We start from the raw sequence: 27385 nt of genomic DNA, 5'->3' as shown, positions 1-27385 counted from the left end.
TATTTATGCCTTCAAACAAAGCAGCTCATGAAACTACATTTTACTGCAGCACGGCCCATTTCACCAAATGTTGTGGGGGGACTATAAAGTATGATGGCAAAAATACCCACACAGTTCATCTACCGCTCTGTGTTGACATACAGTGCCTCAACAGGAAAGGCAGTTGTCGGCCAAATTTTACAATGCAGTATATTGCTTAATGCAAAACATGGTGTTGGTAAAACTGTTATGGACGCTTTCTGATTTTAAAAGCCCCATTACATAAGCATATAAAACAGTACTTAATTTATTTACAGCGCAGTCTTCAAGTGCATCTCCGTGCGTGCCTGTCAGTTCAGTTGTCTACAGGTTGTTAGTAGGTTAGGTGGCGTTATATGTTTATTTGCACTTCTTGTTTCTGCTGCCTTCACACTCTGTTAACACGTAGCGTACATATGACAGAATACAGCTGTAGGGGTTTCATTTGCTCTGCTCTGGCAGCCTGGCTTCTGTGATGACAAGTAAATGTTGTGCGTGAGCTATCAGCGGCTGCTCTTGGATGAGGTTAGTATTGCATTTGCATTTTCACCTGCATAAAGATTACACAGGGAAGGCATTCTTGTTTTTTTATTTTATCAATTTCTAGTTTTTTTTCTTGGACTCTGCTTATTTTCTTTTTTCCAAAAGCTGTGGTCACACATAATCATTTATATCAACATAAAGTAAACACTAGTGACCTGAATAACCCTAACCCATTTAAGAGAGAGAGTCACTTACATTCAGAATCAAATAACACCATCTCTTTACAATTACAGGACTATGGACTGACTCATGACAATTACTTTTGTAACAAAATGACTGAACCTTGTTCTCCTGAACTCTGCCACTATCTGAAAGAGAAACTGACTTACGGGAAGTCCTAGTACAGTAAATTGCGATATTTACATATTATATTACAGTGGGAATGTACATTTATCATTTAATGGCCTTGAAGTAAAAGCTAATTTAAATACCTTCTTTCATGACTGAAGGTTTATAGCCATGCCAGCAGTTAGCGAGGGCACACATAAACATAGCTGCACTTTGAGCTAAATGTTTACATCTGCATGCTAACATGCTCATGATGACAATCCAACAAGCCCTCCAGCCCATACGACCACATAGGTACTATTTTCCTACCCTCTAATAAAGCTCACAGGAGCATTTCCTAAATTAGCACCACTACAGGTGGATGTCAGGATACCTTGGATTAGCTGTTAACAGTGGCAGTTTTAAACATGTGGCTCTCACTCTGAAACGGCTGCAGATGTATTCAAACTTTGTGGGAAAAAAAGAGCATAGTTTGTCTTAAAATAAGAATGTTTGCTACCAGCTTAACACGACATATTCCATGTGAAATTAATCTCAGGTATGTCACATGATACGTCACAATGGCATACTACTTTAAGTTGTTAAAAAAACAAAACAAACAAACAAACAAACAAAAAAAAACAGACTTTATGGTTAGACTCCTGGGTGACAGTCCTATGTTTGTTTGACCCATCCACCTCCCCTTTCTTCCTACACTAAGTGGTCTGTATTTATTCCTGTGGTGGTTATGCTTCTAATGATTTTATGGATAACCTCTGTGGTTGAACTTTGGAGGATAGTCCCTGACAATGCCAGCATGCTAATGTAAAAGGTCCAGTCTGTAGAATTAAGTGGCATCTAGTGGTGAGGTTGTAGGACTGAAACTTCTCCTGTGTGCCAAGCGTACAGAACTACAGTTTTGATGCTTGCATGCTAAAGTTATTAGCTATTTGTTTATTACTTAGCTAGGTGGCAAACATATTACTTTACAAGAGAACTTTTAGCTAAGGCTTGGCAGCTCTCATCCATAACAGAAACAATAAAGTACATTGGTGAACTGAAATTTTGACCTTATGATTTTGATAGTTTATATTTTCAACAACCTCTGTTAACAGATACATCGAATTTCATTTGTGCCATTTATTGCATTGGAAAATATTTTTTACCGAAAAAAATCAAAAACAGTACAGTAATTCACAAGAATCCCAAGACTTTTTTGTGAACAGTGTTGTGGTATTGTTTTTTACTTGGATCGTAGTCAGTCAGTCAGCTAGGAATGGTAAATCTGTTTCAGTGATCCATTGCCTTAATTTACATTTTCAACTCTGACTCTTTTCAAACCTACACAGGAAATACAAAGAGTGCATGTGGAATTACCCGAGCATGCTTTTTTTTTCAAATTGGATGGTGTTTTTTTAAAAGATCGCTACAAATCCTTAGTGTATGAACCCTTGTGTGTATGTAGTTTGTTTTCAGTTGCGAGTATGCAATTTCCTTTACATGGCTATTGTTATCATGCTTCAGTGGCAACCTATTACATATATGGAGCGCTACCAGCGTATAGTATATTCATAGCATTTGTTGTTGAAATAAATCTATCATTTTTATCATACATACAGTATAATGTGGTGGAAGGAAGCAGGGATGTAACAAACGACAGCACAAGCTGCTGGGTTCATGTTTTGTAATGCGTGTTACGGTACCTTCATTTGATACAATATCTTGGGAATTGCTTTGTATTACGATTGTTTCAGTGGTTCTGAGGAAATAGTCATTCATGCTGAGGTTTCCCTTTAATGTTAACTTGTCACTCTTTCTTCTACGCTGCACTCCACAAACCTATAGAGCAAAATTCAAAAGGTTTGAGCCCACTGTAAGAGGACCTTTTTATCCCCCTTATAAAAGTTCACTTAAGTATTGCTCTTCTGAGCAATATTTTTTCATGTTTAACATCAACCAATAAAACAGTATATGTTGAATTCAATTCAGTTTATTATGAGTGGCAACATGAATGGTAAATGGTGAATGAACCTGCACTTGTATAGGGCCTTTCTTGTTGTTTGACCACTTAAAGAGCTTTCACACTCTCGAGTACATTACATGCATATTCATACACTGGTGGCCGAAGCTGCCGTAAAAAGTGCCACCTGCTACTCAATTTCTAACTATTCATATACATTCACACACAGATAGAACAGCTATCAGGAGCAGCTTAGGGTCCTTGCCCGAGGATACTTTGACATGTGGATTAGAGGAGCAGGGAATTGAACCTTCAACCTTCTGATTAGAAGACGACTTACTGGGACAGGCTGACAACCTGAAAACATAATGCCTCTGACCACAGCTATCACCAGCTCAGAGGCATAATAAAAGTTAACCATCTGGAAAACAAATGCAATTTCCCTGTTACAATCAAGTCAGAGAATCATCTTTGCTCTCTAGGTAAACCAAAGGCCATAGCTATTTATAAGCTTGCAAAAAAAACTTCTCATTTCTACTTTAACACTTGAAAAAAACATGCATCATGCACAGTACATTCCGCCATATCTCTGACAAAAAGAAATTCTTCAAGCTTCATGCTGCCTTATACTCAATATCACATGTCACCATGAGTGTTGCATGATATCATACCTGCATGAAAGTCAACTCCCACAGCAAACAGTGTCCCTGTAATGGGCATGAGGGCTTCGCTGTTGTCATTCGGGTCAAGAGCGATTCCCCGGATTCCCTCATGGATGGAATACATCAGAAATGAGTCAACACCTAAAAAACGACAAATGACCTATTAATACCCTGAACAAAGCGATTGAAGCATTGTAAACTGTAAATGCTCTTTGACTTTAGTATAGATAATTTTATAATTGTACGCATTGTTCATTGCCTCACATCTAAAATCATGAAGGCAGAAAGATTCCAACAATGTGTGTGAACTAAAAAACTGATAGGAACACATTGGCAGCTCTAGAGAACATATTTTGGGAAATGTACCCTCGCAAGACATGCGGTCGCTACGCAAGTTGTAGCCAACAGTGCAGGAGCAGCTACGGGTATTCTCGGAAGTGGGGAAGCAGAGCTGTGAGCATCCTCCGTTGTTTATCTGGCACTGGTTTCTTCCTGAAGGTTAAACACAAAAAGTAAAAGGCAAATAATAAGGAATCATAGGTAAATATATGCAGGTAGTGTGTGTTTCTGTGTCTTTTTCTGTGTGCTTGTGAGCATGCCTACCTTTCTGACCCTCCCTGTCGTACACTTTCATATGAACCACCCCACTTGTCTTGTTTCTCAGGATCACGGGGTTACGTCCATCTCTCTTGGTAACCGTTCCCAGCTGTGCTGATTCCTCATCTGCCCACCAGAGTTTGCCGCCTGCAACCATCAGTGTCATTTGTTGATTATGGATATAAAAAATGTATGGCCAGAGATGCAGATTCAGTAAAATTGCAGTGCGAGGGCAAATTGTATTATTTGCTTCAGATAATACTGCAGCACTTAAGTCTTATTCACTATGAAATGTATGCAAATCATGTTGTGATGTAAACAAGCATTCAAAAACACTACAGCACAATCAAATAGCAATTCCAAGTACAAATGGAGTGCTTCAGCTTTCAATCTAATCCACCAAGGCTGGCTTTCTTATGCCATAAAGCCCCTAAATAATTGTAGCATTCTCTGAGATGATTTGAGATTAAAGATTGCGATACCTTGCTCCCTGCTCTGCCCACTTGCTGCTGCCAACGTGTTCATCTTGCAGCCTTGAAACATAGTTGATGTTAGGGAAAGGTTGTCACACCAACTAAGACTAATATGTTTGAAATAGTTGTCATTATGGAGTGATTAGGGCAAAATAATATCTTTTCAATGCAATGACATTTAAGAGTAGATTTAAGACTTTCTTCTTTATAAAACGTATAGTTAGGGCTGCTCTGGCTGTCCGTGGACCAGCCCCTAGTTAGGCAAATATAGGCCTAGACTGCCAGGGGACTTCTTATGATAAACTGAGCTCCTCTCTTCTTCTCTCTCTTTTCATTTGCAAATATTAACGTCCTATTTCTGCATATCACCAACTCGGTTCCTTCTCTGGAACCTTTATGCTCCTTTGACTCATAGATTTCTTGGATACCAGCTGCACCTGGATCGTGGGTCGTGGTAGTGCTGATGCTATGGTCCAACCTAATGCAGCCTACTACTGCCATTATTATTTGTCATACTTCCACTATTATTATACACATATGACTATAAATTTATGTAGAAAAACTATAATCTATGCATGTAACATACATACTATTACAAACTACATTTATTAGTATTATTATTTTCCATTACTATTGTTATATGTTATGTAATTGTAATTTCTCTCTCTTTCCTATGTATCATTCTATCATGTATAACTGTTATCATCTATTGCACATGTATTATTTAGTGTTGTCATATATATATATATATACATATCTGACAATACTAAATCATGCACAAAGATTTTCTGACCATTTATATTCAGCAGATTCCCACTTATTGTGTATGAACAGAAGTAACAAATGTTCACCTAATTTGGTTACTTTGGTTAAAGAACACTTAAGAACATTTTTCCAAGACAGCACCTTCTTATCTTTGATTTTGTACTTAATAAGACTTCATGAGGCTTAATTCTCTTTCATGAGCCAATCTTTGAGTTTAAAACCAAAGCGCTTGGGCAACGAAGAGCATGCACTGTGGTTGTTCTGTTTCATCATGTTTCAACATCTATTCCCTGACAGAGAGGTTGGCCTGTCTGGCTCTGTGTGACAGTACACCCCCAGGCTTCAGTAGTGCTGCCGTCGTAAGCATAAGTGATGAGTGTGTCTTTCTAAGAGGCACATGCACAATAGGCTCCTGACCCCAGCACACACAGCCACCACCACTCCATCCTCCAACCCCCGTCTCTGTCCTCAGTAGAAATCAGTGATGCACAGTCCAGGCACTTTGCCACAGACTCTACAGACGTGACAGGAACTCTCAATTTTAAAATCCCACTACAGTGCAAAGTGGAGAAGAGTCAGGTGGCTCCTCTCGCTTGAAAATAGACATTGTAAATGGGGTGGAGATGGACCTGATATTAGTCCGTTCTGAAAGGGACAAAATTGCAAAAATGAACCACTACACAGAGGAGTGTGCTTTAAAAAAGGCAGCATAATGGAAAAGGAAAAAAATCAACCATATTTTTAAAGAAACATCAAAATCTGCTATTTCGAAAGGTCATCTCCCTCAAGCAGTAAAGAAGAAATAAAAAAAAGACCACAGATTAGAAGCATAGCAAACATTCCCAAAGAAATTAATTTTCGAGGCAATGGCAACAGCGACCACTTTTACCACTAATTTCAAGGATTTAGCGGTAAATACAATTCTTTATGTTATGTTCTAATTCAACCCCTCTAAGCAGCATTGTTGGTGCAGTGGATGCAGCATTTTACAGTAGCTGCAATATTAAAGAAGCCTAATACAGATGAGAGAAGCACCATTTTGCAGTCAATATAATATGTTGTATTGAAATGACTACTTATCAGACAGATTCATAACATATTTGTATAGAGAAGAAACAAATAAAACAAGTGCCCTTTAGGTTTGACACCAACCAAGTCCCCAGAATGTTAGTGCTGTATGTTTCTGCAAACCAAGGATGCATTACATTTGTATGTTTTATATGTCATGTATGTGCTAAAACTCAACTAACGCTATTGCTAATATCTCTCGCAGTGGTCTACTGCTTGGCAGTAGTTATGCCAAAGTCTCACTCCATCAATCTTGCCCCTTTACTTTTGATTAGAAAGTCATGTAATCTGCACTACATTCCTTTGGAAATGTTTTTTTTTAATACAAATAAAACATACAAATGCAACATATCTTGAGTTTTGCAGGAAAACATTAAATGCCAACATTTCATCTGAATACTGGGATGTTCACAGCATCAATACCTTAAAACCATGACACTGTTTTGTTATCACATCCCTTCTTGATTCATTTAGAATAAAAATAAAAACAAAAAAACACACACAGAAAAACAATTCCCACTTGAATAACTGCTTTGGGCCCAATGTCTTCCCTAAAGGGAACGCAAAACTCGTTTTCACAAATCAGACAAATTCCCATGAGTGAGAATGACAGACTACATGCAGTTTACAAAACATGTGACCCTGGAGGGCATGCTAGCCTAGATTAGCTTTGCACCCTGTGTTAATTTGATGCCGTAGGGACCGCTGGCTAGCTGTGATTGCTTGCTTGTGGCACATCATATTCAATTTCCACCTCAACTGCTTGTTTGATTCCAGGCAAGTCAAAGCTGATGGATCACCCACACCTTCTAAATAGAAGCCCTCACCTCTCCCCCAAGCCAATCCAATTATTATGGAGCCCTCGGATCTGAGTGGATCGACCTTGTGTCACTAACAGTGCCTTCATTATATCTTTTCACAAGCAGTTTGAGCAATCACTAAGACATGTGCGCAAAATGAAAAAGCCAAAAGGGAAACGAGCACATCAACATGTCGGTTTCAACACACTGCTGCATGCTCTTCAAATGAATCATCAGTTCGATCGATTACAGTCATTTTGCTCTCTGGAGCTGACAGTCAGGGTTAAATTTAGCTGGTCAATTGTGGATGTATTATCACAGCACCTTCACAGAAGAAGGTAATATTTGATTCTGCAGCAATACGAGACAAAATGACTGCCCAATTCCTCCCTAAGGGCTGCCCTCCAAAGATTCCACTGCAGTAGAATAACCTTTGCCTCTTTCGTGGTTGTGTGCCTGCCTCTGCCTCACGCTGTGAGAAAGCTTCAGATCCTGATAGAACTCAACATTTCCTAATTTACACATGACGTAATTTAGAGTAACCTTAAGCACTTCAAACACAACCAACAGATCGATCAAGCTATCACAGACCAGGAGAGATCTGTACAATTGTAAGATTGATGCTAATTAATGTTGATTGACTAAATAAGCACACAAGACTTAAGAGCCTTTAATTACCCATAACCACATAGCAGTGCCTAACATGTTATTTCGCTAACAATGCAGGTTGCACATGTATTCACCTGCATATCGACATTGCAATCCGAACACCACTATTACTATTCCATTAGGTATCTAATCACATTTTGCTGAGCTACTAAGACAAAGAAGAAACACAGAGGAGATGTTGAAAACTAAGTGAATGGTCAGCAAATTCATTAAATTGCATCTTTCACCATGGCGACAAGACAACAACATCTGCAGAGGGTACATTTCTCTGTAATGGGCATCACTAAGAGTCTATTCACTTGTCAACAAAAGAAGCTCAGGGTTGGAAAATGACATGTCTGGTTGCTGTCCTGCTGTCTTCCCCTGCCCTTCTTTTTAGCTGATCCTATACATTTTACAAGTATATGCTCGATGGTATAGCAAGGGAGGCAGGCGTGTTAGTGCAGGATGAGAAACTAAATGTCTGACAGACAGCAAACAAGTGGACATTACACAAAATGCTGAATATAAATCCCAAGCTAACAGGACGCGTAAATGAGCTCTTTGCTCAGCAACAGTATTTGTAGTAAAGATTAATTTTGTAGTGTTAAATTGGTAAAATTAGTTTGAAATACATGTAAATATAAGCACATAGTAAACCACTGTAACACTCAATGAGGTATCTTTATTCATAAAACAGTAATACTTCGTGATTACTGTTTTATGAATGCTGACATATAATATGATAAAGAGTCAAAAGGGAGTATGAGTTGTTTGTTGTGTTATTAACCACTGTGGCACATTACAAACGTAATATCTTTGATAGATCAACATCTACAGCTACCAGTGGGCGAAGCCAATCATCTCACGCCGAGATTATTAAAAAAGATGTGATATCTCATTAAAAGGGGTCTTAGGAGTATTAAATACACTTTCATGCTCGCATGAATCCAAATGTTAATGTACAAATCCACTAGATTGCTATTTTCTATATATAGTAATTCATTACCATGCGATAAATGTACCGTTGAACCGCTGTGAAATTTCTCTATTTAACAAAGTATTATACCAGACCAGGACAGAGCTGTTCATTCTACCATTCTAAACAATTTTCTCAACATAACAAGATGTCATTAATTGTGATTGATGGGGACGTGCAAACATCATTTCACTGTTTTGCTGTACCTGTTACTGTGCAGGAACCAAGCCATTAGTCTATGTCACCTCCAGTTTTATCTCCCATTTATGAAATGCAATAATGAAGTCTCCATTGTCCATATAACAGCTCTCTACAGTCTAAGTCTTTACTGTAAGAAATGCCTAGTATGTATAAAAATTGACCAAAAAGATGTGGCTCAGAGTTGCAGAATGCTAACAGCAAACAAAACAGTGGGAATCCATTCTGCCTTTGCTGTATTATTCTGTAACAGTGTGTTTGTGCTTTCAGCACATTCTGACAGATACCCACCACACATGAAACTGAAGCCTGCCATGATTAATAACAAGATTTAAGAACATAAAGTATCACCCTGAAAACACTTCTAATTTAATTTTTCCTTTAAAAAAGACTTTGGTCCAGAAACACACACACACACACACACACACACACACACACACACACACACACGAATGCACGCACGCACGCATGCACGCACACACATAACCACCAACTCTCTGTTCAGTATGTTTGCCCCCTTCTCATTACTAATCTTGGCAAGGGAAATGCATTCACATAGCTCACTGGGAAGCTTCCCAATTGTCAAGATTGCAGCAGTGTGGAAGGGAGAGAATTTAAAATTCTAATCCTGATCTGTAAAAAGAAGAAATGAATGAAATTGTATTTGTTACACATTTAAAGTATACAGGTAGAGCTAAAATGCCTGTTTGGTAAATATACCAATGGGCCTGAGCACCATAGTTGCAAGGACCCTATTGAAATTGCTTGGGTTATTCTTATTTATATACCTTTGTCAGAATAGATGCACTAAAAAACTCAAGAAACTTGGCACACACATCAAAAATGGCAAGAATTTAAATCTCATAAGGGTCTTCTGCAAAAATAGCTTACAAGATTTCAACAAAAAAGCCTTACGATATGGTTCATCTAGATGTACAGGATTTGGTAGGCACATGTATTAGCTTAAGTTTAAAAAAGTGACTTGGGGCCACAAGTTTGTTTTTCCTGGTATGGTTAAGGCTTGACCTGCCTTACTCTGCCTTATTTTAGCTCTGATATTCTTACCTAACTCTAAGCAGCCCCATCTTACCTAACCAACCTAACTAATCCAGCCAACAAAGGCAAGGAGTGCTAGCCACTCTGAGGGGGAGTAGGAGAGGTTATGCCTTGGATGTCTTAGGAAAAAAAATGACTTTGGGCCATGCCCAAACCCAAAAGAAAGTCAGCCTTATGTTGCAAACATCATCCAATGATGAAATGTATATTGTGTGGCCTACTCTTGACATATAGCAACAAATTGTATACTTGGTGCTTTGTCTTTAGCACCACATGCTGGAAACAGAAAACGATACAAAATTTTCAATGTCATTTCCAGCACCACACACTTTACAAAGGAAATAATGTCTAATGGTCACAGAAATGCCATTACCCTGACAATGCTGGAGGATGGGAGGGTCCATCCATTGCTGCTTGCAGTTTTAATAAGGTTGATTTTTGTACTGAACTGTGTCCAGTGTCACTGTTACCGTACAATGCTGCTACCTAATTTCAGCAGCTTTGCACACTTTCTGTATGGTGTAATATACGTAGTATATGTTTTGGTTAACACTGTCATATAGTGTTTTTTGGAAGCCTGCATGTTTGTGGAAAAACGAGGAAGAGCTGAAAAAAGGTAAGAGCCAGACCTTGAGAGCTAAAGACTGTTTTATTGTGAGCTACAGGTCCGTTTTTTTTTCCCAAGACATGTTGACTTAGATTGCAGGAGATTTCTAAATGAACCTATGAGTTGATGGATGATGTGACACATTGGATTCAGCACTGATACCAAGAATCAACACATAATGAACATCCTCCTCCCGTTTCATTACGAAAGGGGTGAGAAAATCAATCATCAATCACTGCTGCTCTCTGTTTTAATTATCTAATGCCCCTGCTACTTCACACAAAGTGAAGCACAACTGTTGCGAGGGCTGGAAAAACAGTTCCATTCTACAGCCACTTAACTGGTTAAACACGTAATCCCTCCACACTCTCTGACTAATCCTCAATGGCAATCTGATGCACTCGTGACAAGCTCCACTCACCCATCACCGCCAGAGCTGTGCCTTTGGCTAACTCCCTCTTTAGAGTCTCCAGTACTTCCAGCCCATTGCCGTCCAGATTGCACCTGTTGATAGTGCCATTGGCTGAGCTTATCCAGTACAGCTTGTTGGCAGTGTAGTCTATTGAGAGACCTGAAAAGGACAAGTGAAGAGAGGACCCCTTGTTAGCACTCATTGTGCTAGAATAACATGCAAAATACTAATTAGAGACAAACAAAATAAGCATGAAATCCATAACATAATCAGAAAATAGTAAATCAACGGTAAAGAAAGGAGTAGATTAGATCTGCTACATGTTTGTTTTTACATTTGAGACATTACAGTAAACAAACAAGATTATTGCTGAAATAAAATTCTGACTAAACAATGCTTTATACTGTATTATGTTCCATCTGATTGGGAAATGACTATTTTCAGTTACAAAGCTGACTACATTAAATAAACAGCAAAAAAACATTGAGAAATTACATTAGAAATATGACTTTCACTTTGACTATACTTTAACAGTATTGCAACAGAATATTTCAGAACTGCATTACCATAACACTTAAACACTTATGTTACTATGCATTAGGCTGAGTGAGGGCTAATAGAAAGGTTTATGTGTTCGCTGGCAAATATTTGTGGGGGATCTGTTTATAAGAGCTCCAGCTGGCATGGAAAATGAACAAGCGTGAGACTGACTGCTTTTAAATCCATTTCCTGGCTAACATGGTGGCTTTTCATGGAATACCACCGTTAATGACAGAAAATGAAAGCAATTTCTATTGTGGACCCCTGGACAACTCAATGTCTCCCACCATGTGTTGGATTTATGCCTGGCAGATTCACAGTCACAATGCGTCGTTAATTTACGCTTGTCCCCAGGTCTACCCCATAATCATAAATGAAGCGGGTGAAATATGGGAGCACCCTGCTATCTGTATTGCTGACAGGGCGAGGAGAATGAAGAAATACAGTGAAGACAATGGTGCTGTTTGTGTGACAAAGTGGGGGTTTGACCTTGAGCTGTGTGACAGCCGCTTGAAATGAAGACCAGCTGATTGGTTTTGCTAAAAAAAAAAAAAAAGCGGTGACTGCTCGCTTAAACAATTTAATGGATAACTGTTTAGTTGGATAGTCCACCTACAGATAGTTTAAAGAGTATTTGTAACATATCAACAGCTGTTTAGCTGAGATAGATGTTTATCTATATGTGAAAATTTCAGGATTTCTACAGCTTATAGCAGCTAAGATTTAAGACTTTTTAAGACTTTTTAATGTCACTCAGAATGACACTTAGGACTAGTTCTACAATAGCCAAAATTTAAGGTAAAATAAAGGAAAAGACCAACATCAATTACTTATGGTTAGGAACAATTTTGCTTTTCAATCTGATACTTTTTGCTTTGAATCTTGTATGTAATTCTCTTTCTTTCTTTTTTTTTTATTTTTATTTTTTAACTTTTTTAGGTAATTTCAAAAAGTTAGATGACCAACTTTAAATGTTGACAAAAAGGAAAAAAAAATAAATCATACTTTCCAGAATGGAAAACATTCAAACATGTTAACCCTCATCTGCATGATGTTGATGCGAGGCACATCCTGTTAATTACATTAAAAAAAAAAAAAATAGGTTGTATGTTGCAAAGTCAAAAAATATGAATACAACCCTACATTCAATGTCTATGTCTTATTAATACCAATTAAGTCCTTATTTTTACATGAATGCATTAAATTCCTTCATGAATATTTTTTATATTTTTTAGATTTGTGAATATTTTAATTTTACTTAAATTATTCACTGAACCTACATGTGTTGTGCATGCTAGGTAGGATTGCTATAGTATGTAAACATTTGCCTTATCATATCAGCAAGTTGCCAAAAAAAGCTTCACATACCTGTCGCCTAAAATGCTTTAAATTTCCCTATATTCCCTGAATATGAACAGATATGGTTGCTTGTGGAAATTAAGCACCCTGAAATTCAATAAACAGCTACAGGAAAATCTTGGAGCGATCACCTCTCTTCCTGTCTGTGCATCACAGCGGAGGATGCCCACAGCCACTGCTCAAGGATTTTGTTCAGTCAGACACCAATAGGCTGATCCTACTCAACAGCTACTTGAGGAAATTTATGTGGCCAATTGTCCTTGTTATTGTCCTGGTTACATTTGTTTTTAAATGCAAGCTTTCTCTTCCTGAGCCTCTCTTCTGTATTCTGCGTTTACATCAAATGAATGGTAATTATGTTTTAATCAACAATTGGATCTCAGTAATAGCTAACTGTAAATGGTGTTTTGATTGAAATGACAGTACTATAAAGTAAACATATAGGCATGCATATTCTAAACCACAGATGTAACAGCAAGTGTGCAGGAAAATGTTATCGACCACAGGCTTGATTCAACGATTTAGACGGAGTTACGCAAAATCTGGATATTTAATCCAGAGAAATCTGGATTCTGCAGAACTGGATCTGTCTGCTTGGTTTAAAGTCTTACTGATAAGTGAAAATGGCACATGTCTGCTGTGTGAATGCACTTTTTAAGTATACACTCACAACAGAAAAATAGGAAGCCTATCCTCTCAGAAGAAATGAGCCTTAATTTTCTTTTTGCACATATGTCACTAGAAACAAAAACAACAGCACCTTTACACGCACGCACGCACGCACGCACGCACGCACACACAAGTGCCATAAAAGATCATCCAACAGGCAGGGAGAGAGACATAATCGTAGGAGCCAGGAGGGCGGGTTTGAGCATTGCTGTAGAGCTGTTGAGCTTTTCAAAGACAACAATCTCAATGATGTACAATAGGTGAACTAGAACACAAAATCTCATCATGCACTGTGGCAGCAAGCCCTTGGCAGATGGAAGTGCGAGACAGTGGGCTAGAGCAATACACAGTCCACAGTAACACCATTAACATTACAAAGCATATGTCGGGTCAAACAACGAATTTTGGATATGACAATGTGCCATAGCGGATCCGTCCACTCTGTACCTGCAGACTGATGTCGTGAGGAGAACATATAACAAACCAGGTTCATTCATTCTGAGCTATTATGTTCCTCCAAATGGATAATACATTCTGTTCTAGAAATGCTTCTTGTTATTCTACAGAATTCATCCAGGACTTGATCGAGGACCGTTTTGCTGAATACATAAAGAACATAACTGCCATAATCTTTATCAATCCATGAAATCAATCCTGCAAACTGATTAAAAAGTAACAGATTATTAAATGACATTTGGTGAAGCATACAAGTGTGCACAGGTATTGTGCTTTCCAGTTTAGCTGTGTTTTAATGTTTGTCAAGGTTTCCAGCATTGCTTGATTTAGCAAGCCTTGCCACTTTGAAACCTTTACCAGAAAAAGTCTGGTGACTTTATTTGACATTGCCTATTGCGATAACATCACCACTGAGGAAGTGGGTGTTTATCTGATTCTTGTTGACACTGTCAAAACTGGGAAAATCTCAACATCACTGCTTCCATTTGTTACATTCAGTGTGTGTACATGCATTGAAAGAAATCATTTATAAACACATTAGTGCAAACTGAGATTAATATAACTTTCATTTAAACACCTCTATCGGGTTATCTTTGTCAAATTACGGTTCAAAAAGGGGAATGACTTCAAATGAATTTAGAATGAAGTGAGCATAGATGCAAAGTGGTGCATGCAGCAGCACAGCTGTTGATGCTGGGAAATTTAATTGAATTAAATTACCATAAATTGAATCCATAACCAATGAGTACTGACAAATTCAGCTCAATTTTCTGTCTTGTTTTGTGGTAATAAGATGTTTGCAGTGGGCTGCCACACAATCTTCCACACAGTAGCCAAATAACAAATCAAGTGCACATGGATTCTTGTCGTGTTACTGCAAACCTTGTAAATGCTTAAATGTGGTCATTTATATCATGATTCAGTCACAGTGTGAATGTGAACATAGTGAGTTTATGTAAACTGTACAGTCAGAACTTGACAATAATTAGCATTTCACAGTTTTATTTTAAAAAAAATGGCTGGGTCACATTTAAGGTCCAGCTGAGAAGGAGGTCTAACTCAGTATGTAATCTAAAGCTCTCATACTGACCTACAGGATCCCTCTGATTCTGGTGGAGGACCTTGCTGTTACTCCCGTCCATGTTGGCCATGTTAATGGTGTTGCCATCTGTCCAATAGATTTTTCTGTGTGGGAAGGTGTGAGATGAATAGTTAGTGGCCTAGTTAGGCATGAGAAATAATGAGGTTTAAAACAAAGCCAGTGAATGTTACGTTGTTATTAATTGAAAACTAAATATAAGCCAATACATTTTGTTCCACCTGACAACCTTGTAAAGATCTGCACAAACAATGCAAGCTTGTATAACATGTTCTCTTTACAACAACAAGGCTTTGATCCTTGGTACAGGTGAGGTCTGTAGTCAGGTTTCATAATACTATGCATAGAGAGTGAGCTGCTGATGAAGTGCACAGACTGCTCTAATCTACTTACCCCTTGGCGGGGTGCACTACAAGGCACCTTGGCTTATCAATGCCGTGGATGATGGAGGTCTTCAGGGAGCCATCAAAGCGAGCCACATTGATTTGCGACTCGTCATTTTCGGAGCTGAGCCAGTATAAGTTCCTGGAAAGCCAGTCCAAAGCCAGACCGCGGCAGTTCACTATGTCTGTCAGGAAGGAAAAAAAAACAAAACATTGCAACTGTGAGCTTTAAAAAACTAGAATGTGAATAAGCTTGGAATACATTGGGAACAAGCTAAATAAAAGTATAGAAGGTCTTCAACAAATGACCGCTATTACTCATATTGGCACATCGCGATCATGTCAAAGAGGAAATAATTCAAAATTACATAGACTCCATGACCAAGAACAATATGCTATTTCACTCTTGCAGCGAGAGTATATTTGTACCAACTCATTTTTAATTGGTACACCCATGCACTGTAGTACATACTGCTCGCAGCTTTGTCTTTGTTAGGATATCTGCAGTGTACCCACCTGCAGATATGATGGTCTCTAGCTGGGTGCCATTAATGAAAGCCCGTTTAATGGTTTGGGTTTTGATGTCAGCCCAGTAGATCCTCTCCTCCTGGGCATCGTAGTCCACCACTGTGACATCATCAATATCCGGCACCGTTAGCGCCGTCATGACGTTCATATAGGGGTTGTCAATGTCCACGCCCCGGATTTCTGACCGCCGCACGTACAGGAGGAACCTTTTCAGCCCTGGTGAGATGATTAAGAAATCAATCATTCCAGAAAGTGCACCAGTTTGCTGAACTTTTCAGTCAAATCCAAGTGAGTGTGATAAAAACAGCCTGATGTAAAAGCTGACACCAATCAAAATTCATATGTTTAGCAAAACACCTGTCCTGTTGTTTACATAGTTCCACTCTGATAACATAAGGCAAAAGCATGAAAAATGAGGGAGGTGTTCTGGCTCACCAAAGCAGGATTGTTTGTTGGGTGAGAGCTTCATAAGGTGTGGACAGGTGCAGGACGCAGTGCGGTTGTAATTGATGAGACACAGATGTGAGCAGGGACCCCGTCCATCATTCTCTTCACATGGGTTAGAGGCTGATGGGGAGGGAGGAAAGAGGAACATTTCAGAATGCTCAGCATGAGAGCTTGAGATGGCAATCAAAGAGAGGAGAAATAATAAACACTGAATGTGGAAAAAAGAGTAACCGCGTTTTTAACATGGCATTTACAGGCTTGTGTGATTGTGCCACTGACAGCATTCTTTGAAACTGACAAAAAGCACTGCTTAAAACAACTATAATTATAATACTGTTCTTGCTGTATAATGGCAGAAAAATAGATACAGCTTGAAAGCATGACAGGTCCTAAAAGAAATATGAAAACCCTCACAAGAAATGCATAACAAGCATCACAGACTGAGTAAGAGGCATGGAAGTGTTGACTGTTTTAGAAGCCTTCTTTTAGGGGACCACTTTTTCTAAGGGAACAATTTTCAATCAACTTTGTATCACAACGATGGAAGTAGTATGTGTAAAAAAAATATTGTAAACTTCCCTACATCTTGACAGACCCAGATCTCCCTAATTTTTCCACAGGAAATTTGCACATAATGCATTTTCACTGGCTCTTGTGCTGTTTCTCAAACTACAGATTGTACCCTCTCATTTTTGTGTGTCCATCACCATTACACACACACACACACAAGAGTATAAAAGCGGATTGAGAAAGTATAGATGATGATCAAGAAAGTGTATAGAAGTGGATTGAACAGAATAGCAGATTGAGAGAGTGGAGAGGCAGATCAAGAGAGTATGGAAGTGGATCGAAAGTCTCTCTCTCTCTCTCTCTCAAATCAATGGCTAAAACCAGGCATTCCTAAATCAAATTTATACCAAGGTTTTGTTACTGTGTTGCCTCTTTCTCACTTAAAATGTTTTCAGAAACATGTTTCAACTTAGTGTTTAACTGTAGTATGAGTTTATTTGTTACCGGCATAATATTTCCTGTATCAAAATAGAAAAAACTTGCATAATGTCAGCCTCCAGGAAGCGTTTATTGATCCCGTGCAATCCCCTGTAGTTGCAGGTTTTCTACCTTTTTTAACAAAAGCAAATTCCAGTCTTTTCTCTGGTCATGTAGTGCAAATTTAATAGTATTTGCCTCTTCCTACTGCATAGACAGGCCCTTTTTATGAAGAAACCATTTCTCCAATCCAGCCTCAAAATACTTCTTTAAGTGCAAAGAGAAAAAGTTGGATTTGGAGCAGTTATGCTGAGTTTGATTTGACGTTCACTTGTGTTTGGGGGTTTTTAGGCTGGTCTCATGTGGAATTGGGTCTCAATAGGTTAAGAGACATTGAAATAAACTATAAAATATCAACTTTATTGTTTACTCTTTGTCACTTCACAGGCATTAAGGGTGACATTATCTCAGTTTCCCTGTAGCAGAATATCCAGCTCGAGACCCAAAGCTGCTGACAGTTTCGATGAGACGAGCACAGCAGGCTGAATTTTAACAGCTTTCAACTTAACAGTGATCTTATAGTGGCAATACATTTGAAGAAATCTGTTTCCGTGTTTTTTTTTACTCTACCCTGTTGAATAATAAATCACCTCTGCAAAACTAAAGAAAGTCACCGGCAGTTCTATTATTTCCTGTCATGCTGCAATCGCATTTCATGCGTCAAACACATCCATTTCTCCATCTACCCTGGATGATTCATGTCAAACAAGCTCATTCAAAGTTCATTTCCTGGGCTCCTTCAGCAGCACACTGGAGAGCCCCAGTGCATCACAAATGTGACTTATTTGAAACAAAAAAAAAAAATCCAACTCTGCATCTCTGCGAGCTGGAAACAGCACCCAGCTGACTCGGTATGCTAATAGGGAGACATCTGAACAGCGCTGCATTCACCTGAATCATGCTCTTGAGGGATGACAGGCAGCAACAGCAGAGCCAAGGTGTTTGTTTGCTTTAAACTGTCACATGTATTGCAACAAATAAATGAAGAAATGAGCCCACCGCTATGCCAAGGCAGTGGATATGATGGCACTCCCTTGAAATTAAGAAAGTTGATGAAAAGTCATATTCAGGGAAGGCCCAATGTAGTGATGATACAAATTAGTATGTGAGGGCTTCTTTCTGCTGAGAGGCCTATATTTGTTGCGCTTATTTGTTTCAGAGCCTATCATATTTGTCATGATAATACTGCTGACACAATTACAGTGTGGTTTGTCTGCCTGCAAATAAGTGTGTTCGAAAATCGCATAAATATTACATTGCTTATGTAAAGCTTTGCAAACACTGAGGACCACAGTGATGATGTATGTTAAAAGATCAGACTGAATGATCCTCAGCTACATCTCTTTTTCTCCCTCATCACTTAAGGAAACAGGATAAATACACGGAGAACTATAAGCACCACCTTGCAGTTGTATGCTTCCGTTAACCACTCAAGTTGCAGTTTACATCCATGTCTTTCTGGCTAGATTTTAAATAGGGACATGTCACTTCATGTCAGCTTTGCTACCATATGATTTTGATTAATTTTCTCATATCATGTTTTGATTTTATTTTTGTGATGTTTATATAATAACATTATTTTTTTCTTTTACTTGTCTGTTATTTGTAGGTGTCAATTTCGATATTTTTTACTTTAAGACATACATTACTTATTTCCTATGTGCTGTTGTGTCTGAGATATGTGGGATAATAACTTTCTGTTTAATGTGCCCCCTCTGCAGGTGGGGAGTTCGACCACCTTTTAGGAAGTGCTGAGGCCCATAGTGGTGGCTTTTGGCTGGGAAGCACACAGTCTTTAGACCTTGCCTTAGTTTGCAACTGGTAGTTTATTTTCCATTTTGCTGATCAGATTGCTTTATAATTTTGAGAATCTAATACATACATTTTGACCATCATCATTTTTGTAAAATATGGAACAATAAATATTTTTTTATGTCAGATCAACAACCTTCTTCTGGAAATTCTGTATTTTGCAAGCGTCTACTATACCCTACCCAGTCAAGCGCCGAAGTGATACGACAATAGGAAATGTTGTAGTCACTACAGTCTTCATTACTGTTTGCATTTTGAGGTTTTTAGGTGAGGCATCTTTATAACCCTTTATGGGTTTTTTTTTAATCTCACCTGCACCTGTTTCAATCTGTTGTTGTACTTCTGTTGTAATAAATAAAATAAAGTGAAAAAACTACCTTTAGACATTAGACAATCACACTAACTCCATGCTATAGTACTCAATAGATCATAGCTGCTAAAAGTGTGGCCTGTGGGCAAATAGCAGCGGTCAGAAACATTTTGTGCATGCCCCAGACATAAAGAGCATGCAATATATTTTAATCGTCTTACATTCAATGTACTATTCAGCTACTGCATTAAACAGTGTGCTCTGAACAAGTGTCTGTCAGGTTAAGGATGACAACTTGCAGTGAGCTACTGGTTGCATGGCAACTGATGGCTGCTGAAAAGTTTCAAGAGGAAAATGTTGTATTAGTGCAAAAAGGGACATTAGGAAAAATTGATACATTCTTACTTTGTGGAATCTCAGGGGAAAGACAAAATCATCTGGCTTGTCTGCAAACAGGTGAATTTGGTGTTCAAGAAATATAATGTTGAATGGTATTACAATGAGTCCATGGGTGAAGAGTGCAAATAACTATTTAGATAAAACAACAGTCAGTCTTTACAAATCTTGTGAAAATTTGTGAAGCTGTGACACAGGCAGGGTATATGGCATCCAGCAAGTGATTCGTTTGTTTTTTGACAACCCACATACTGGATATCCCAGTGTCTAAAGTCTAACTTGTGTGATGATTTAGCACCATTTCCTTGGAGTTGTACCTTAATGTTTGACTGATTTATTGAAAATATTATATTTTATGTTCCCTCAGTCTGGATTGAGTGAGTGTGTTTGCTCTGTGCTTTGTCTCGTAGCAGCGCTTCACATTGCCACTTTTAATAATCCCCTCGGAACACATGATGAGACGTACACAGTTTTGAACTGCCTGCGGGAAGAATGAACATGTAAGAGTCTATCCATTCTTTATTAAAAGCTCTGTTTTTGCTTTCTACTTTTCCCTTTGGAACATGCCATGTCAAATAACTTTTCTCTGGTTTACTTATTTTTGCGACTGTTGTCTTTCAGACACAGATTTGATTGGCTGAATACCAACATGTAGGATGAGTTAGGTCATTTTGCTTTACAGGGGGATCATGTCCCCCCTTGTACCCTTTCAAATTGACTACTGGTGGTATCTTAAAAAAATTGCTGAGCGTAGTAAGTTTTTTCGAGACTGCTTTGTGACATCATATAATATATATTACATAGCATATGTCCTAAATCTTAGTGGCCCACAATCATATGTTGGCCCCCTAAATTGGTAGTCTCAACACTTGAGAATGGCTTCAACAGAGTTTACACAGAACTGAAACCAACAGCTGAAAAGAAAACTGAGTGGAGCTATTAATGACTATGGGAGCATGTGTTATTATGTTGTCTTGTTAGTCAAAAGATCTGAAAAAGTAATTTTCTCTACTTTGTGTTATCTATAATGGTGCAATGGATATACATGTATGTTTCTTTGTGATACTCTCTCTTTAATAAACCAATTATCTGTTGTAACTGTGAGGCATTGGGACTGCCAATCTTTATCCTAATTTGCAAACACTTGTTAACCATTCTAATGTTAAAACACAGCCTTACCTTTCAAGTGACACGTAATGTATTTACAGGCTGCTTATGCCGCCAGTGGAGCTCCAATGTGGCACCTACTGAATAGCTCCAGAGACCAGCTGCATATTGGTGCTCAGTTCTCCCTTCTTTATCCATCCCTCCTTTTCTTTCCCTTCTTCTCTGGTCCAGATGTTCGAGGTCTAGTGGAGTATCACATCTCTAGGCCTTGGTTCTGGCTAGAGTGGATAATAGCCAGCCCCCACCCCTGGTGAGCTTTTTTTTTTTTTTAAATAGGATTAGGCATGCTTTCTGTCTTCTTTGGAAAAGCAGTCCCATTTGCTCACACTTATCTATGGTGAACAGCCATGAGAATGCAGATACAGGAAGGAAACAAGCAAATTACCTCGTGACACTCTGGAGAAGCAGGGGAATCACTGAATAGATGCAAACCCGATTACCACCATAATAATGCCCAAATAAGAATGGTAGCTTACGTATGAAAGAAGCTAAGGAGGATAAATTTGAAACTTGGAAACCCTGAAATAGGCAACAGCGATAGAAACTGAACCATCAATCAGGCAGTCTCGGCACGCATGGCCAAAATGTTCCACAATCCAAAGCTTTATTTTCTGGAGATCTGCTCTACAAATTAATCAAAAATCAATTTTAAAACAACTAATTTCTGAATGAAAAAACATAATAAAGTAAACTGAAAACAGATTTCATGTTATCAATTTGAGCTTGGCAATAAATCTTGCAAGCTGATCTGCATATCAAATAAAGATTGGCTTACATATGTAGGCCTTCTGTCAGGCAGCACATTAATTCAACACGTTGGTGTTTGGCTTTGTGGCTCCTGACAAAATTGATCACCTATTCCACTGTGACAGATATGGATTCAGAGGAATTCACTTAAAAGAAATTGCTGGCAATATAAATGAAGTTTAAGAATTACTACATATATTTCATGTCACCACAACACATTATTCACATCACTAATTGATTTGATAATTGGATATGCCACAATTATTCACTGGCAGATGCAGTTCTCATTCTGCAGCGCTCTTTATAAACATGTTAAAAAAAAAAGGCTTAATATAGTGGTATGAGACAATTAGCATAATTTAGATTGCGAGAAAAACACATTCAGGGGTACCATTAACTCAAGCTAGCTAATCCTCTGCATGAGTACCTTTTTCATTCAGGCACATGCTCGCTGATTGACAGGCCAAATGAAGGCAGAGGCAGGAGCTGAAATTTATATTATGCTGTATTTTTTTCCTTTTTTGCAACATGAGAATGAATTGTGTTTTAAAAGATAATGTATCCTCTGTCAGCACCCAGTAATACTGGAGAATTATACCCAAATTGGATCTGAATCGTTTTTGTTTACCTATTGAGTGCAAGATAATTGAACGTGATGAATCTGTACTTCAATTTGCACCCAAGGAAGCACCCCCTTCACTGTGAACAAGCCGGAAGATGACCCAAAGTGAAATGGTTGCTGCTCTTGAACCTAATCAATTGAAGTTATGATCCTGGTCTCTAAGAAATGACCATTCTTTGGAGTTTACAACCAGCAAGTCAGATTTTTTAAAATTTTGCTGAACAATGTTTGCAGAGGCCCAAGTATGGTAAAATGTTTTACATTACCTTTCTGCTTTCTATGCACTCCTGTTACGAAATGAGAAACTGCCAGTAGGATCTTAAAATGGTTTATATTAACCCAGGGGACAGAAAAAAATAATGGCATTGCACATTTCTGCAAACCACAGATACATTATATTTGCAAGTGATTATGTAGCACATACAGTAAAACTTTATGTTTCAATAATGCTGTTGTTAACATACAAATAGGTTTATGCACAAAATCACATGGTTATGGTTGGGAAAAAGATGCTTTTAAATACCTGGTTTGAGGGAGACATGATTCTGGCAGGAAAAGCAAGCAATGTCTGGTTAAAAAACACCTGCTATTCTGCCACTATTCCAGTAGAAAACACAACATTGTCAAAGTAAAAATCAACTGCTTCACATGCCAATTTCCTGGCAGTAAAGCAGCAATGTCTTGGAAAAAACAAATGCTTTGCATGCTCAAAAACATGGTGGAAAAACAGTGACAGATTGCTACAAAACACCCATATTTGGTGCCACAAAAGCTGCTGAAAACACAGCAATGACAGCTGTCTGCAGCTTGACATGTGACTCGCCTAGGTGTCATGCCATCCACAATCCCATCCACCTTACAATGACAGAATCAGCTCATATATTATGTCACTTTAGAAATGCTGATATGGTACATATGAAATGTGCAAATATAACATACTGGTGGTCTGCAGAAATTCACCACACCAACATATTTTTCTGGTAACTGGACTGTATAGAGATATAATTTTGGGGCTTTTTGCTTTCAAAGCATCTATAGTTACAGCTAGTTCCTATGCTAAATAAGGTAAAAACCCTTCAAAGCCAGTAGTGACCGCAGTGCTTATGGGGTTAAATGTCCCTGCTGTGCATATTCCAGTACAGCAAATCTGACAAATTATACATAAACCTGGTTCCAGCTAACACAGTAAAATGTCCCTTTTCTGTGAGTGTCTCTTCTTCAACAGTAAAGCCAGAAAAACTGCTCTCACCTTGTGGCTGCCTGCTGGGGTGGAAGATCTGCAAGTCAAAAGGCTGAGCACTCGTCTTCTGGATGACTGTGACATTGCGCCCAGTCCACTTATTGGCTCTGGCTAAAGTGTTCGTCCTCCAGTCCGTCCAGTAGACGTTGCCTCCAAAGAGAGACACAGCAAAGGGATGGGACAGGTATTCGTGTCCCCTGAGGATCTCAATGACCCCACTTCCATCATAGAGTGCAGAGAAAATGGCATCAGACCTGTTCAAAAGAGACCGACACATAGGGCCGTATCAAAGTTTAAACTGCTCTCCAAATGCATATAAAAAGGAACAGGAGAAGTTAGCAGATCAAAGTGCGACCACTGATGGAAGTATTAAATTGTTCAAGACCCACTTAAAACCAAATATGGCCATTGTACTAAGATCTCTAAATATTACATATCTTCCATTATTTAATGCCCACTGGGGAAATGGAACTTCACGTACAATTTTTACTCAGGGACTTGTGAATCTTATATAATATCATATGTGTATTAGAAGTTCTAGAAAGTGTGAATGCTTCTGCACACAAGGTGAAAATGCTAAAGTTACCGTGCATCTGTCCAAACAATCCTCTTTTCCAAATGATCCAGAGTCAGTCCATTAGGCCAGGCGCCGATTTCCATATCCTTGAACACAATGTGTCGACCTCCCCCACTCATTGATGCAGCTTCGATTCGGGGAAAAGTAGCATCCCAGTCAGTCCAGAAGAGAATCCTTGGAGCAGAAACACAAAGGCAACACTTAGTATTTATTATCGACTGTTTTTATGAGCGCAAGCAACAATATACACAATGCACAATTTCTGATAGATCCACTAAAAAGGGCTTTTCAACCTCATAACCACCTAAGAACAATGCCTCAGCCTTTTGTGCTTTTCAGTGCTCTGATACTGCAAACACAGTGTTTGTATATATAATGCTGTTGTAACTGTAAGCATTAGTGGCAGTGATGGCTGTCCAAGAACAGCACCAGCGATCCAGTGCAACCCTCAACATCTGTGACATGCCTTGAAATGGGAGGCCATCTGTTTTATTATGACTTTTCACAGCTCAATGAGGCCTGAAAATGAACACTGTCATTGATGTGACCATCGGCGATATCCTGAGTCCTACTCTAACTCAACAAACATCGCCTCTGTCCTGCCTTGGTCCACAAAGTCAGCTGGAATGAAGGAGAAAATGGGTGCTCAAGCTTAAATCACATACTGACGACAAAGAAACAGTGTTAGGAAGAAATATCCTTGTCCGGATCAATAGCCTTATTCACTTGATAAGGCCTCCCTGATCGATGACCCACTCCTTTGAGTGGATTCAAGTAATTAGATTAGAATTATTGCCCTGGAATGGAAATGCGCCTTTAGGCACCAAAAGCACCCATTAATCCTACTCTGTACGACCATGAAATGTAGTCATCCCCACAAATGTGAAAGAGTACTATAGGGGAGAGTGCATGAGCAGATTACTCATTTCTTAAGAGTGTTAAATTGATTTCAGGAATGCTTTAATCTGAAATATACTGGCCACAGTATACAACCACTGGATAGTTCTCATATGCATTAACTCAAAGTACCTAATGTGAAAAACTAGCAACGCACTGACAACAGGGAATTTTCTTACATAATTTACACTACAATATATCATCAAAAGACATGATATATTCTGTAGATGGAAAAAAAAATGGGGTGAAATCTCCAAAATGGGTTTTCTAGCACTCAGAAAAAGTAAACAACTACTTGTTTCAATCAATACTTTGTCGTTAGTCTCTGATAAAATCACACCAATTCATGCATTTAATTTGTATCTTTAACAGATGTAAATCTATCAAACTGGAAAGTACCTGCATGGACTAAAATTCACCCTCTATGTGATTTTTTTAAGCAAGCATTAAACTTTGTTACATAGTCAATAAACAGTGTTACATTAAGTCACATATGGGCTGATGCAACACATTTGGGTGACATTGGGAGTTCAGCTTTTGAGATGTTGAGATGTGCTGAGAGGTTTCCACAGGGGTGAACCCTTTGTGTTGTTTTTCTTTTTCTGTTTTTTTTTTTTGTTTGTTTGTTTTTCCATACCATAAAATAAAACCTACATGCATGAGGAGAGAAGCATGGCAAAAATCCGGCTAAGATAAAGCTAAGATAAAACAACCCTTTGACAAAAAACTGTGAAAACCATGAAAAAGCTTTGCTTTAGAAAAAAATAATTGGCATAGCCTCAAACAAGATCAAAGTACATAGTATCTTTGACACATTATTAAGTACAGGCCTGTGACACCCAAAACAAAGACCAAAAACCAAAAACTACAGCGTAACTGTCATGCAATCACTCCACTAAATATTTATTTTTTCTTCATATCAAAAGCAATATATCCAAGTATTTTACCAATATAAAGAGGGTACTCACATAAAACTAGTCCATCTATGCAGAAGAGAGGTGCAAATACTTTTGAAATCGGTATTAAATGACCAGAGATAACAGAGAAAAGGGACTGTTGCTTTGGCATTTGTTCAAAAGGCAGAAAACTAAAATGCATCAGACCAATTAAAGCTCCCACTGGTGGGTGACGTAATGCGACCGCGTCCTTTCCACACAATGGTGGCTTTCTTGATCTCATGTTACAGTTCAAGTAACAGGTAAGCTATACATATTTCTGAAAACATTTTATGCAAGAAATATGCAGCACTGTACCAGAATCATGATTTATATCAGATCAGTGCTGCTTAGTTTTACTGTTTGATCTCTGTTTTTTCAACCCCTGTTTTCACTGTGCAGGAAGCAGTATGATGCCCACTTCCTATTAACAAACTGTCACCATTGCAATGAATGGGGCAATAAAATAAATTTTTTAAAAACCTTTTTGTTGAGAAGAAGGCAGCGCAATAATGTATTCTTAATTTATATTAAATCAGCATCTGGGATGGGTGTGTGTCTTAAACAGCTGTATACTCTTTGAATCCGTTATGTTGGCGGCATGGTTGGTGAGCAATACAGAAATGCGGAAGTAGCCTGTGGTTCTATCAACAGCCAAAAGAGCCAGCAAAACACTGCCAACTGATGTACACTGCATCATTTGGTGGTTTTGCTGTTGGGTAGGAGGGATATCTAGTCTGCTTAGATGGAGGGAAGTTAATCACAGTTCACCTACACATACTACCCACACTGTTTTAATACAAAGCTGGTTGAAAATCAGAGAAGTACCCTTTTAAGGCTTAGTGCAGGGCAATTGCAATGGCAATGCAAGGTTAATGTAAATGTACCTTCAGGTGTATAAAATATCATGTTATTCCACCTAGATCCCACCCGTGTCCACCCAGGCTCTTTGACCAACTAGTAGAGTCAAAGTGCATTAATATGGACATCATCCTTGACTATCCCCTATCACCTGTTTGCACCGGCAGACACTGACAGCTGTGTTTGAGGGGGCGCCAGGCCAAGACAGAGGCATAGCTGTTGGGAAGTGAACCTGGGTCT

At 38.6% G+C, this 27385-nt stretch overlaps 1 protein-coding gene across 1 annotated transcript in view; it reads right to left on the bottom strand.

Moving 5' to 3' along the window:
• Positions 1-27385, bottom strand: part of lrp1bb (low density lipoprotein receptor-related protein 1Bb) — a 393508-nt gene that overhangs the window by 93255 nt on the left and 272868 nt on the right. Inside the window, exons 32-41 of the mRNA XM_042494695.1 lie at positions 24462-24626; positions 23885-24129; positions 16523-16654; positions 16076-16303; positions 15570-15744; positions 15168-15262; positions 11063-11212; positions 4054-4194; positions 3817-3942; positions 3460-3591 (exon numbers count right to left, since the gene is read on the bottom strand). Coding sequence (XP_042350629.1) covers positions 3460-3591; positions 3817-3942; positions 4054-4194; positions 11063-11212; positions 15168-15262; positions 15570-15744; positions 16076-16303; positions 16523-16654; positions 23885-24129; positions 24462-24626 — 1589 coding nt within the window. The remainder of the gene's footprint in view (positions 1-3459; positions 3592-3816; positions 3943-4053; positions 4195-11062; positions 11213-15167; positions 15263-15569; positions 15745-16075; positions 16304-16522; positions 16655-23884; positions 24130-24461; positions 24627-27385) is intronic.

This window comes from Plectropomus leopardus, chromosome 10, assembly GCF_008729295.1.
Source record: "Plectropomus leopardus isolate mb chromosome 10, YSFRI_Pleo_2.0, whole genome shotgun sequence".
In the NCBI taxonomy this organism is placed as follows: domain Eukaryota; kingdom Metazoa; phylum Chordata; class Actinopteri; order Perciformes; family Serranidae; genus Plectropomus; species Plectropomus leopardus.
This window is presented reverse-complemented; position numbering and strand designations above follow the sequence as displayed.